The 14,829-nt window shown below is 41.3% G+C and overlaps 1 protein-coding gene across 1 annotated transcript in view; it reads right to left on the bottom strand.

The window, feature by feature from the left end:
* The window catches only part of CFAP43 (cilia and flagella associated protein 43), a gene marked incomplete at its 3' end in the record, with an annotated part of 88,472 nt that overhangs the window by 52,096 nt on the left and 21,547 nt on the right, over window positions 1-14,829 (bottom strand). The window contains exons 7-10 of the mRNA XM_079794031.1: window positions 13,032-13,099; window positions 10,763-10,894; window positions 6,272-6,388; window positions 3,232-3,312 (exon numbers count right to left, since the gene is read on the bottom strand). Coding sequence (XP_079650157.1) covers window positions 3,232-3,312; window positions 6,272-6,388; window positions 10,763-10,894; window positions 13,032-13,099 — 398 coding nt within the window. The remainder of the gene's footprint in view (window positions 1-3,231; window positions 3,313-6,271; window positions 6,389-10,762; window positions 10,895-13,031; window positions 13,100-14,829) is intronic.

Raw genomic sequence — 14,829 nt, forward strand, 5'->3', positions numbered from 1 at the left:
TCTCTCAGTAGCTCCTGCTGGGTGTCCTCAGGCAGTGGCTGACTTTGCATCTCCTTGGAGATCCAAGAGCCAGTGTACACAGTGGTCAGAGTGAGACCATCCAGATTACAACTCTTCACATCCATAAGAGACACACTCACTGGGCAGACTCAGTGAGCGCCAAAGCCCCACTGAAACAAGTCTTGCCCCATAAGGGTGTCTCCAGCACAGAAGTTCTCCCATCGTAGACACAGCTGATTCTCACAGCCAATTGGCCTGGAGGTCAATTCCTCCCAGGGATATCAACAACAATCAAGGCTTAACTACAACAAGACTGTGCACACAGCCCACAAAGGGGTGCACCAAGAGTGTCCACCTCAGGTAACTGGGGAGGCTGAGCCACTGGGCCCTATAGGACACCTAGCACACAAAGCCACTCTATCAACACAGGGAAGCAACCAAAATGCGGAGACAAAGAAACAGGTCACAAATGAAAGAAATGGAGGAAAGCAAACTACTGGATATAGAGTTCAAAACCACGGTTATAAGGTTACTCAAGAATCTTCTAGAAACCTCTGAGAAATATAGTGAGACCCTCAAGGATATGAAAAAGGACCAACTAGAAATTAAGCATATACTGACTGAAATAAAGAATAATATACAGAGATCCAACAGCAGACTAGAGTATCTCAAGAATCAAGTCAAAGATTTGAAATACAAAGAAGCAAAAAACACCCAACTGGAAAAGCAAAAAGAGAAAAGAATCCAAAAATATGAAGATAGTGTAAGGAGCCTCTGGGACAACTTTGAGCGTACCAACATTCAATTATTGGGGCGCCAGAAGAAGAGATAGAGCAAGGTACTGAAAATCTATTTGAAGAATTAATGACAGAAAACCTCCCCTACCTGGTGAAAAAAATAGACTTACAAGTCCAGGAAGCACAGAGAACCCCAAACAAAAGGAATCCAGAGGACCACACCAAGACACATCATAATTAAAATGCCAAGAGCAAAAACAAAGAGAGAATATTAAAAGCAGCAAGAGAAAAACAGTTAATTACCTACAAGGAAGTACCCATATGATTGTTAGCTGATTTCTCAGCAGAAACTATGCAGGCCAGAAGGGAGTGGTAAGACATATTCAAAGTGATGAATAGCAAGAACTTACAACCAAGATTACTCTACCCAGCAAAGCTATCATTCAGAATGGAAGGTCAGATAAAGAGCTTCACAGATAAGAAAAAGCTAAAGGAGTTCATCACCACCAAACCAGTATTATATGAAATGCTGAAGGGTATTCTTTAAGAAGAGGAGGAAGAAGAAAAAGGTAAAGGTAAAAATGATGAACAACAAAGTGACAACAAATACATATCTATCAACAAGTGAATCTAAAAATCAAGTGAATAAAAAAATCTGATGAACAGAATAAACTGGTGAATATAATAGAATCAGGGGCATAGAAAGGGAGTGGACTGACAATTCTTGGGGGTAGCGGGTGTGGGGGGTGCGGCAAGAGACTGAACAAAAACCGTACACCTATGGATGAGGACTTGGGGGGGGGGTGTTAGGGCAGGGGTTGGGGTGGGAACTGGGTGGAGGGGAGCTATGGGGGGGGAAGGAACAACTTGAATAATCTGAACAATAAAGATTTATAATAAAAAATATTTTTTAAATATGTATTTTATTGATTTTTTTACAGAGAGGAAGGGAGAGGGATAAAGAGTTAGAAACATCTATGAGAGAGAAACATCGACCAGCTGCCTCCTGCACACCCCCTACTGGGGATGTGCCCGCAACCAAGTTACATGCCCTTGACCGGAATCGATCCTGGGACCCTTGAGTCCGCAGGCCGACGCTCTACCCACTGAGCCAAACCAGTTAGGGCTATAATAAAAAATATTTTAATGGATTTTTTAGATAGTGAGGGAGACAGAGATAGAAATGTCAATGAGAGAGAAACATAGATAGTTGTCTCCTGCACATCCCCCACTAGGGATCAGCCCGCAACCTGAACATGCACCCTGACCGGGAATTGAACCAGCACCTCTTAGTTCATAGGCTGATGCTCAACCACTGATCCACACCAGCCAGGCTAATTTTATTTTTTAATTACAGTTTCCAGTCAACATTATTTTGTATTAGTTTCAGATGTACAGCATAGTGATTGGACAATCATAATTTACAAAGTGGTCCCCCCAATATTTCAAGTATCTACCTTGTACCATATATAGTTATATATATTATTGAATATATTCACTATGCTGTACTTTATTTCCCCGTAACTACTAGACAATTTTGTGATTATCCATTGAGAAACGCTCTCCTATTTTCAGGGTTGAGTGGAATAGATCTGACTCTCATTTCATGGCTGAGCTTAAGCCAATGAGCATTTCGCATCCCCTTGTCCACAGTGATTAGTTCAGGGATATTTAAGATATTAGAAGACATTTACTAAGCCTTCTAAAAAGGGGAAGCTTTAAAAATAAAAAATAAATAAAAAGGAGAAAGTTCTTTTCTCTTCCTCCTCCTACTGTAGTAGGCTCTCTTTCCTGATAGTCTGATGTGGGCTTGGCACCTGTGGCATTTAGGTACCACTAAATGAAGCCTAAGTTAAAACTAAACACATAGTACTCAGACAGAAAAGAAGATTCTTGGTAATACCATTTGAGTTGCTGGATTGAGCCTCAGCTGAGGCCAGACAAGTTCTATATTTTATAGCCTTTTAAACCAAAACCCCTACTTTTTAATTTTTGGTTCAAGCTGCTTACAATGGCAATTTTCTTTCATTTCTAACTTCAATCCCCTTGAGTTTAGATGGGGCCATTTAACTAGTTATGGCCAAGAGGATATTTTATTTCTGAGTAAAAGCACTTAACTGCGAATTCAAGACCCTCTAGCACTCTCTTGCCATGCTATTCGTTGGTGGAGCCTCCATCGGCCTGTCTCCCTGAGAGCCTGTGTGGAGCAGAGACCCTGTCAATCCACAATGAAATTATACCATGAATGAGAGAGAAACCATTAGAATTTCAGAAATAACTGCAATCACAGAAAAACTTTTCCTTTCCTATACACCAATGTAGTACCTCAAGTTCCAACCTTATATACACAAGAATTACTCTAAATATATAAGGTAAAAATGCAATAAGGCATCTTAAACTGTATTGCCACAGACTATTGACAGGTGAATATGCAAAAGTAGATTGGGTTAGAATGCAATATATTTTTAAAAGTCCATTTATAAGGTATACTTACATGGGTGTTTAGAGAAAGCCTGCTGACACAAGTACCATCCTCTATCCACCAAATACAAACTTCCCCTGAATACGTGACTGTCTGCAAAAAAAAATTAAAAATAAAACTCTAAGTGGAAAACAAGACTCTGTTTTGGAAGCATGTTCTAAATGCTTCTCTAGTATGTCTATCACTCTGATTATTTAGTATAAAATTTTATTTTACTTATGTGGATTATAATTACTTCACAATCTCAACATCAATACTTCTGATTTTAACAAACATTAACTACCATTTTTAATATGACTTAACTAACATAATTACTAATTAGGATTAGAAAAGTAAAATACTTTTTATGTGTGACATAATTGAGATAAAATTAAAATTCAGTGGGATTATTGTCTAATGAATAAACCTAGAAATAGAAAATCATACATTATTGATTTAACTAATAGACTTTGTTTTTAAGAGCAATTTTAGGATGACAGAAAATTTGAGCAGAAAGCACAGAGACTTTCCTTCTCCCCCATATACACAATTCCCCTATTGTATTATTGTGTATTAATGTGGTGCATTTGTTACAATTGATGAGCCAATATTGATACATTATTATTGACTAAAGCCCATAGTTTACATTATGGTTCACTATTTGTGTTACACATTCTATGGGTTTTGACAAATGTATAATGACATGTAGCCACCATCACAGGATCATACAGAATAGTTTCACTGCCCTAAAAATCCTCTGCTTCACCTCTTCATCCTTTCCTCCCTCCCTCCCCACTGGACCCCTGGAAACCAATGATCTTTTTCTCTCCATAGTTTTGCTGTTTCCAGAATGTCATATAGAGGGAATCATTCAGCCTTATCAAATTGGCTTCTTTCACTTAGCAATATGCATTTAAGTTTCCTCTATGTTTTTCATAGCTTAATAGCTCATTTCTTTTGAGTGATGAATAATATTCTATTGTATAGATGTACCACAATTTGTATATCCATTCTCCTATTGAAGGACATCTTGGTTGCTTCCTTTGGTATTCTTATTTTTTGTTTCCCCCTGTTGTTTTTGGATTTCCCATGAGATTTCTTAAATAAGGTCTGAGATGTGCATATTTTTCCATTGCAATCGCCCTGGTACTGGCTCCAGCATGGTTTCTACTTCTGGGCATCAGCTCCATAAGCTGTGATTCTCTGTATTTGTCTGTCTGTCTATCTGTCTCTATAATTTTGGGGGCAGAGCTCTTCCCTATGACCTCAATCTGATGGATCTAAGAAGAATTACTGATTTTAAATTCATTCAGCTTTTTTCTTGTTGTGAGGCTCCTTACATGCTGGACTGGAATCCTGGAGTTCATATTGTTCATTTTTACAAATAACTTTTACTTTTTCACAAGATCAAGACTGAAAGCAGCTTAAAGTAACTGCAATGTGGTATGATTTCTGTTTTTTTTATTACTATGGAGTAGGTAACATGAAAATGTGGATCAAGTATCTAAACCCTAAATGTGAAAATCCTGTATGGAATTTTTAATTGAGTTGAAACAAACATATGAATATACATAATGCTTATCAGAGACCACCTGGAGGAAAAATCATATAATCAGAACCTCAAGATTGGAAGAAAATTTAAATGTTAACTATTCCATAATCTATGTATTTTTTACTTGTTAGAACTCCCCAAATCTTAATGGATTTGTTGATAAATCATATGAAAAGTAAAATATGTTTCTTGAGATCAGCAATAGGTAAATAGTTAAAAACCTTGAAAAAAAGTTTCTTTTCTAAATGTAGAGGTTTCTTTTCTAAATGTAGAGGGTGGGCTTTTTCCTAAGTAGATGAAATTTATGTTTTGTGCATGGCAGCTCTTTCATTTTCATCTTCAGATGGTACTGCATCACTTTGAAAGAGGGTAAATACTAATAATTAAACCAGTGTTGATGACTCATTAGTGATAAATCTGTTTCAAGGTCTGGCTTGGAAAGTTTGTATGGTGAATGCAAACAGAATGGCTCCTAAAATTTCTGTTGCTTTGGCAATATAAATTAACTAGTAGCCCGTTTGCACGAAGATTCGTGCAATAGACCTTCATTCACCTGGCTGCCTGCACCAGTTTTCTGCCGGCACCAGGGACCCAGGCCTTGGCTGTGGCCACCGCCTTCTGCCTTTTTCAGGGTCAGGGCTTGGCCCCGGGCGGTGGCCTTGGGCTCAGCGGCACCCAACATCCTTGCTAAGGATCGCAGGAGCCGACCCCCAGTGGTTTCCTGCGATCGGTGCAGGCTGCCCACTGGTGCCCAAGGCCCGGAAAGCCTCGGCCCCTGGGACCCCCGGGAGCGGCGGGAGGGGCCGGGCCACGCCCCCCCAGGTGGCCGATCGACCCCCGGAACCCCCGGGAGGGGCGGGAGGGGCCGGGCCACGCCCCACCTGGTGGCCGATCGGCTCCAGGACCCCCGGGAGGGTCGGGAGGGGCGGGAGGGGCTGGCCACGCCCCCCCGGGTGGCCGATCACCCCCCGGGACCCCCGGGAGGGGCGGGAGAGGCAGGGCCACGCCCCCCCAGGTGGCCGATCAACCCCGGAAGGGGCGGGAGGGGCCCGGACACGCCCCCCGGGGTGCCGATGGGCCCGGCCACGCCCCCCCGGGGTGCCGATGGCCCCAGGCACCCCCGGGAGCGGCGGCATGGGCCCGGCCACGCCCCCCCGGGGTGCCGATCGCCCCAGGCACCCCCGAGTGGCGGCATGGGCCCGGCCACTGAGCACCGCCATCTTGATCTTCTCAACGGCAGATATGCCACCCGGAGTCCCGCCCCCAGCCTCCTGCTAGCCCAATCGTGGGCATAGCGGAGGTGCGGTCAATTTGCATGTTTCTCTATTATAAGGTAAGATATGCTGGAGTCCCAACATGATGATGTCATTCTAACTTGGGAATACATTTGATGATGAAAGTGGTTGGCATTTCTACCACATCTTCAAGAACAATCTCTACCTCCTATTTGCATCAGTTTGCACATAAACTTCCAAAATCTCATCTTAAAATCCTACCGTGATACAATAAAATATTCCTTACCATGCAATATTCATTTCCAGGTGTGATCAAGTCAATTGCTTGAAATTTCCCATCACAAGCCTCTAGGATTTTATCCAAGGTTGGCTCCTCGCCAAAAGTGTAAATATAAATAGATCCCTTTAAATATACCAAAAGAAAAAAAAAAAAGAAAGGCAATTAATGGAATTGTTGTGTGAGCAGTTCAACAAATACGTATTAAATGCCTCCTGTGAGTAAAGCACTAAATGGGACTAGGTGATGGAATATTAGAGATCAACTCCTTAAGGCACTGACCTTGAGAATCTTGAAATCTAGATGCATAATATCTTTATTGATTCACTCATCATAATCAATAAGTGCGACTTTATTCTTTTTTTCAATTCCAGGCATTAGTTTTTTAAGTTATAAAACATAACAAAAAAACATTTTTTCTGACTTAAAAATAATGTCTGTTGTGCACAGGGAGACCTGTACAAAGCCATTTGTGTAAATAATATATTTATCTTAAAGATATATATTTTTAATAGTAAAGGTATATGTAATAAAGTACATAATAACGGTAAAAAAATAAAAATAATGTCTGTTGATGTAGAAAATTTGAGAAATGTGGAAAACTAGAAAAATTGTTATGATGAACTAAATCCTGTCACATACTAGATCATGGTGGACACCAATGAACACTTTTAATAAGCCTTTGTGGAAATTGTGAAGATGTGGCTGAAGCTGTCACTTTATGACTTGTTTACCATTCCCAGCTTCCAAATTCACTTCTAAAAAAAAAAAATCTATCCTGTAAGTTATGCATCTCTGCCAAGTAACTGTAATATGGTATGGTCACTTAACTAGCAATAAGAAGTCTGTTTTCTACTAATCACAAGTTCTTCAAGTTTGAGTTAAACATGAATATTTTTGTTCTTCTTTATATAAAAAAAACAATTCTTTTTTGAGTAGAGTCTAAAATCTGGTAGATATTTACTGATTTTATGTGTCATTAATATTTCAACAAATATTAAATGGGTACACTGTGCCAGACATTGCTCTGCATGCTAGGGCTACATCAGAGGACCACATAGATATAAAGCCTCTGTCCTCAAGCAGCTTACATTCTACTGGGGGATCTGGCCACAGTGTGCTGATCATCACATGGAAGATATAGTCACTATTTCTTACTTATATTATTGCCACATAGACGCCAGCAGTTAGTGTAATTGAAATTCCTTTGAAATAACCTGCTTTTCTCTCTGACTTCTTTTAAGATTTTCTCTTTGCCTTGGTTTTCAACAATTTCACTTTGTTAAGTCTAAGGTGGATATCTTTTTATGTCTCCTGCTTAGGATTCACTGGGCCTCTTGAATCTGTAAATTCATGTCTTTAATCAGTTCTGTAAAATATCTTTTTAAGTATTGCCTCTGTCCCATTCTCTCCTCTCTGGGATTTTAATCAAACATATGTTAGATCTTTTTACTGTATCTTTCATATCTCATACCCTTCCTTCCATATTTCCTACCCTTTTGTGGCTCTGGACTATATTCTGAATAACTTCTGTTTTCCAGTTTATTAATTCTCTCTTTGGCTATGTCCAATTTCTATCAGACATATTCATTTAATTTTTACTTTGTCAGTATATTTTTCTTTTTTTAGAAGTTCTATTTGGGGCTTTCTCCTTTCTGTTATGTTACATTTAAAAAAAATAATTTCATGTTCTAAATATTTTAAGTTTGCCATTTAATTGCTATTTATTAAAACACTAGTGTCCTGATGCATGGATTCATGCACATTGAAAGGAAATTAATTAGAAGAAATATTTTAATATTGCTATTTGCATCTTGCTAATGAAAAGAATATAGGATTCTACAGAGTCTCCTATCTACCTACGCCAGAACTTCTGTGAGGATCAAATGAGATGAGGCACAGGAAAATGCTTCACAAACATTTGGTTAAGTTGTAAAATGTTTGCACCTGGCTATAAAGCAAGTTGGGTTCCTGGGCTGAAGAAACTTGAAGGAGGCTAGTTGCTAGGAAGAGGAAGCCAGGTATTGCTACATGTCATCATTACCCAGCACCCACAGCAACCATTTCCAGGCTGGGCTGGGCTGTGGGCCGCATTTTGCGCCATGGGGTCGTGGCAGTGTTGGCTGCAATTTGGTGGGGTGTCTCTCTGGGGTGGTGGCAGGGCCTGTGTTCTACTTGGGGGAAGCCGAGTGTTGGTTTGTAGGTGCCAGGTCTGTGGTCTAGTTTTTAAACTAGAGTCCCGGTGCACGAAATTTGTGCACTTGGGGGCAGTGGGTCCCTCAGCCTGACCTGAGCCCTCTCGCAGTCTGGGAGCCCTTGGAGGATGTCTGACTGCCAGCTTAGGCCCTTTCCTATGGGGAGCAGGCCTAAGCTGATAGTCGAACATCCTTAGCGCTGCCACGGAGGCAGGAGAGGCTCCTGCCACAGCCACTGCACTTGCCAGCTGTGAACCTGGCTCTGGCTGAGCAGCGCTCCCCCTGTGGGAGTGCACTGACCACCAGGGGGCAGCTCCTGCATTGAGCGTCTGCCCCCTGATGGTCAGTGCGCATAATAGCAACTGGTCATTCCACCATTCAGTCGATTTGCATATTAGCCTTTTATTATATAGGATTATATAGGATGGCCAGTGCACGTCATGGCAGCTCTTGCATTGAGCATCTGCCCCCTGGTGGTCAGTGTGCATCATAGCTACCGGTTGGACAAATGGACACTTACCCTTTTATATATATAGATAGTGAGTACAGTTGTTTTAACTTCTGGTAATTATCAGAAACTGAAGTCTTTCCATATTTAAATTCAAAAAAATTTTTAGGCAGAAAATCATTGCACTACTATGCTTGTAATTCATCTAAAATTGTTGCCTAACAATATAAACTGCTGCTAATCTTGACCTTTGAAGGTCATTCCATTAATTAGGAGTCTTTCTAACAGTATAATTGGACATTTGGTTTTATCCTGCATTTATTCCCCTCTCTTCTCTTATAGAACCCATATTTTCCTTAGAGAACCACTCATGACCCCAATCTCAGTCCATGTTTGGGTGGGTTAACTCTATCCAGGGTCCAAGAGTAGGCCTAGCCAATCAGAGCCTAGAATCCATATGGACATAGTAATTGATACATGGTGAGAGAGGTGACCCAAATTAGTACCAAGAGTCTAGATTCATTTTTTCCATTTGGTATCTTTCCATCAAGGTCAACAAAAAGAACTATAAACTACAGTCATGGACACCACAGGGGTGACTCTGCATGGGAAGGGGACAGCCAAGAGGAAACAGCCAAGAGATGGCAGAGAAACAGGCCAGTGGCTTTATGGGAGCTCCTGGATTCAGGTGAACTTGCCCTTTCAGTTACATGCACAAAAACAAAGTTCCCTTTGCTAGTAAAGCCTTTTCAATTCTTCCTTTTTTATTGGCAACTTAAATGAGTCCTGACTCTGGAGAGTATCATTATGCAGCATACTCTGCCCTTCATTCCTGTCATGCAATCTATAATAATAAAAGCGTAATATACTAATTAGACTGGATGTCCTTCCGGGCAACCTTCCGGACAAAGCCGGGACTGTGAGGGAAGCCCGGGTCCCAGGTGCCTGCCGGTGGCTGGACGGAAGCCTGGGTTCCAGGTGCCAGAGGGAAGCCAGTGCCAGCAGCCAGGGGAAGGAAGGCCTACTCTTGCATGATTTTTGTGCATCGGGCCTCTAGTCCTATATAATAAAAGGGTAATATGCAAATTGACCAGACAGCAGAACAACTGGTTGCTATGACATGCACTGACCACCAGGGGGCAGATGCTCAATGCAGGAGCTGCCCCCTGGTGGTCAGTGCGCTCCCACAGGGGGAGCACCACTCAGCCACAAGCCAGGCTCATGGCTGGCAAGTGCAGTGGTGGTGGCAGAAGCCTCTCTTGCCTCCGCGGCAGGCAGCGCCAAGGATGTCGGACTGACGGCAGGACTAAGCCATCAGTCAGACATCCCCCGAGGGCTCTCGGACTGCGAGAGGGCACAGGCTGGGTTGAGGGACCCCCCCACACCAGTGCACAAATCTTGTGCACTGGCCTCTAGTGATCTACACTAATAAAAGAGAAACATGCAAATTAACTATCACTCTGCTACGCCCACCAGCCAATCAGGAGGGAATATGCAAATTAGAAAGAGAAAGATGGCGGCTGCCCAGCTGCTCCAGGCAGGGCAGGACGCCTGCTATGAGAGGGATGGCGGGGGGTGAAGGGATCTCCAGGAGTGGCACTCTGGCCACAGCGAAGTGAAGACTGCAGACTGTGGCTGGAGCCTGTAGCAAAGACGAAGAAGGCAGACTCTGGCCAGAGTCTGCAGCAAAGGCGGCAGACTCCGGCCGGCGCAAAGGCCTGGGTCCCAGGTGCCAGAGGAAAACTGGTGCTAGAAGCCAAGGGAAGGAAGGCCTATTGCATGAATCTCTTCATGCAACGGGCCTCTAGTATAACAATATCTGAAAACTGCATACTAAGAAATGGCCATCTAGTATACCTTCCCTGTTTGAATCAGCAACATTTTGTAACTGGGAGAAAACATCAGATGCTCCACAGGCTCTTCAACCTGAAGAAAATCTTCTACTTTGTAATTTGCATCTTTAATAGTAAAAGAATAAACAAAGCCATCCTACAGATAAAAAACAATGAGATAAATGAAGAAAAATCAGTTTCAGTCATTGCATAGTATACTTTCATTATCAGACAAGCTAAGACTTATTACCAACTAATGTTTATTTTTGGAATAATCTGTGTTTACATTATCTAGAATGCCCTATCTTCTTACCTTTATTTAAGTAACTTTTTTTGAGTAACATATTTTGTTCAACAGCTTTTATTTTATTTATTTATTTTTATATATTTTTATTGATTTCAGAGAGGGAGGGAGAGGGAGAGATAGAAACATCAATGATGAGAGAGAATCATTGATTGGCTGCCTCCTGCACGCCCCTTACTGAGGATGGAGCCTGCAACCCAGGCATGTGCCCTTAACTGGAATCGAATCTGGGACCCTTCAGTCCACAGGCCGATGCGCTCTATCCACTGAACAAAACCAGCTAGGGCTATCAAGACAACTTTTAACCATGGTTCCTGATCAAGTTTCAATTTTATCTCTTTGGTGATAAATTTTTCAATTACCTAAAATTTTACTGACCTCTCCTTTCTTTGAACTTTTCTAGCATCTATCTTCTTATCATCTCCTTTATTATACAGAAGGCGGGGCAAATGAGGCACAGTTTATTGTGTGGATTGTATATATAACAATCTCCTTACCTCAAAGGACACTAGTCTCAGTGTTCTTTAATCATTGTTATATGTAATTTCTTATCTCCCTAAATGGCCCAAGGATAGGGAGTGTGCTGTTTGTTTCCTTTATATTCTTCCAGTATGCAATAAAAAAGAGTTAGTTGCTTGGTTGATCATGAACAGATTTAGGTAAATTTTACCACTCAAGAGGAATTTGAGTTACTTCTACAATAGTGAAGAGGCTGTCGGCAAATGCATCCATAATTTCTAGATTAGACCCCATTACAATTAAGAATAAGCATTTGTGAGACTGCTGGGTTCATACACTGGGGGAATAGGGGGGAACATACCAGGTGCTTTCATCATTCTCTATCCCTCACCAGAGCAGATGCTCAAATCATTCCTTTAAATTAGTTTTAAGAAAACACTCAATGCAGACTAAATGTAGGAGTGGGGGTAGTCCATTGCAAGTTTGGGGGGAGGGTATTATGAACTGAGTGTAGGTTTATGAGCTTCAGATTGTTTCTCATTGATAGAGCTACATCTCTTACCTTGACAACACTGACTAGCTGCCCTTGGCGTCCTAAAGATGTGATTTGTGGCAGTAGTAGTCTCAGGACCAATAGACCTGAGATTTTAGTGTAGGTCAGCTCCAAACCTGAGCACTGATTACTACAGCATGGAAAAGTAACATGGTCTGACCTTTGTCATATGTACTGAGGCTGAGTGAACTCAGTAAGACATGGTTTCTTCATCAATAATTTCTACTTTATGGGGTTATTGTGAGGAACAATAAGCTAATACAAGCAAGCACTTAGCATGGTGCCTGGCACCAAATAAATGGTGGCTATTAATACTAATTCTACCATGGACAATCCTATATAATAAGAGAGGAATATGCTAATTATCCGTTATGCCCTGAGGTGTAATGACCGAATCACGGATCTGCAGGAGGGTGGGACAGTGAACTATAAGCAGGTGGTGGAGAGGAATAGGAGGGGGCAGGACAGCAAGCTATAAGCGGGGGCAGGGGGAGCTACAGGAGGGTGGGGCAGTGGGTGGAGAGCTACAGGAGGGCGGCAGTGACCTACTGGTGCACGGATTCATGCACAGGGCTACTAGTAATATATAATACAGGTAAACGAAATGGGCACACAGAGGAGGCTAAGCTGAAGCTTTGACAAAAGGTTCCAGCTGTATCTGAAAACATACTTTAAGTGCACAAACAGGAATGGAATTGGGTGATGGATATTAAGTGTTTGGGGGAGGCATGGTTTTTAAAAATTTTATTTTTGCCTATTTGCAATGAGTAGTTCATTATACTGTGATCACTAGTTTTATATATATTTGAAATTCTTCAAAGCAAAAAGTTATATAATAACACCCAAAACGGAAACAACTTCAATTAATAATCACACAGAACCTGCCATCCCAAATTATGGCTCATAATAGTAAATGGCAACAAATGGAAATTATATATTTTCTTGAAAGCAATTAATTTTTAAGAAAAAATACATTACAATTCCAGAAGCAAGCACACCTCCCTTCTGATATGCTATGGTGATTGGACTGATAAGATTTCTTCCTCCTTTTAGAAAAGAAAAACAAGGAAAACAGGTGACACAATTAAAAGTACAATACAGAGTAATGCATCTCATTTGATTTCTTTGGACTATTTATTTCTTTGTAATCCTTTTTTTTTCGGAAAATCAACTTCATATTAGAATATGTACTATGATGTCTCCCAAACTGTGAATAAAAGCTGCTTAGCAATGATTACTGATATAAATCACACAAGTTTTTTTAAGGTCAGTATCATCAGATCTATGTAACTAACATTGTAGAATCATTATTATTACATTATTATATTATTATCACCAAGATGTATACTTAAGATTTATACATTTTATGGTATGTAAACTTATATACTTCAGTAAATAAAGAAGATAAAAAAGGTAAAATGTTCTATAAGAGCATTTGTTATTAATAAGATATTGTCCTTGGATGCTATATACCTAAAATTAATATAATAGTATATTACCGGGTGTTTCTCAGCATCTAAAAGGTTTCAGGAATCTGGAGAAGGGCTGCGAGTAAATTAATAAAGAGACTAGATATGAAATATAAATTTGGAAGGCATTTTGGGGAGCCAGAGGAGACCTAGCTTCAGTAACCAAGTTCTCCGAATCTCTGCACCCAGGGCTCTTTTTTTTCACACATTTTTCCCTATAGCAAAGCAGATATACATATCAAAGGTAAGGTTTGGTAAATAGTAAGATTATCAGGTTGGGGGAACTGCCCTCAGCTGTCTGGCAGCAGGCAATAATATATGCAAATCTTCAGGTTTGGGGAAGTGCTTTTAGCTATTCCAGCAGCAGGTAATATGATTCAGCCCTGCTGAAGCCTCAAGGTTCACTAACCTTTTGATGAACTTCTTGCATTTATGACCTGCTGGAATTTAGCCCCCAGCAGTATGTATTAATTAGACTTCAAAAAATGATATATTGTCCTTGAGGGGAAATAGCAAAAGCATATTACTTGTTATTTAGATAAAACATGAGAACCACAAGATTAAAAATTCAGATGGCATGCATGAAATTATTTGTTTACTGCATACTAGGTACGTGGCCTTATGCCAGATGCTAAAAGGACAATGTCCTTTCCTTCAAGCACTAGTCACCTCCCAGTAGTCTCTTTTTTTCCAATCCAACTGCCACTAGAGTCCTGCTTCTTATGTCTCCTTCCCTGGTCTAGGTGCCTGCTTCTTATAGCCACCTGCTACTAGGATCTTCCTTTCTTGAATGATGGCTAAATTAATCTCCCAAGCACAATTACAGTTGGGGTACCTCCCCATTCAGAAATTTTTTATGTCTGCCTGCCAGCTGACTCCTCCTACCTAATAAAAGAGTAATATGCAAATTGACCCTAAGTCTGCTACACCCTCCAGCCATGCCCACCAGCCACGCCCACCAGCCACGCTCACCAGCCAATCAGGAGTGAATATGCAAATAAACCCCAACCAAGATGGCTGCCGCCACAGAGAGCAGGAGGGAGGCTTGGGTTTCCCCAGCAATAGAGGAAGCCAAGCTTTCCACACACCCTGGGGGGCCCAGGCCTCCACTCAAGAATACAAAGTTTCAATTATAGAAGATAAATCCCAAGAAAAATGGTGGTAGCCACAGAGCTGGAGAGAGCAGGCTAGGGTTGTCCCCGGCAACTGAGGAAGCCAAGCTTTCAACCTGCCCTGGCCGGCCCAGGCCTCCACTTAAGGCTACAAAGTTTCAATTATAGAAGATAAATATATCCCAGATACCAGGG

The sequence above is a fragment of the Cnephaeus nilssonii genome, assembly GCF_951640355.1.
Source record: "Cnephaeus nilssonii genome assembly, chromosome: 16".
In the NCBI taxonomy this organism is placed as follows: domain Eukaryota; kingdom Metazoa; phylum Chordata; class Mammalia; order Chiroptera; family Vespertilionidae; genus Cnephaeus; species Cnephaeus nilssonii.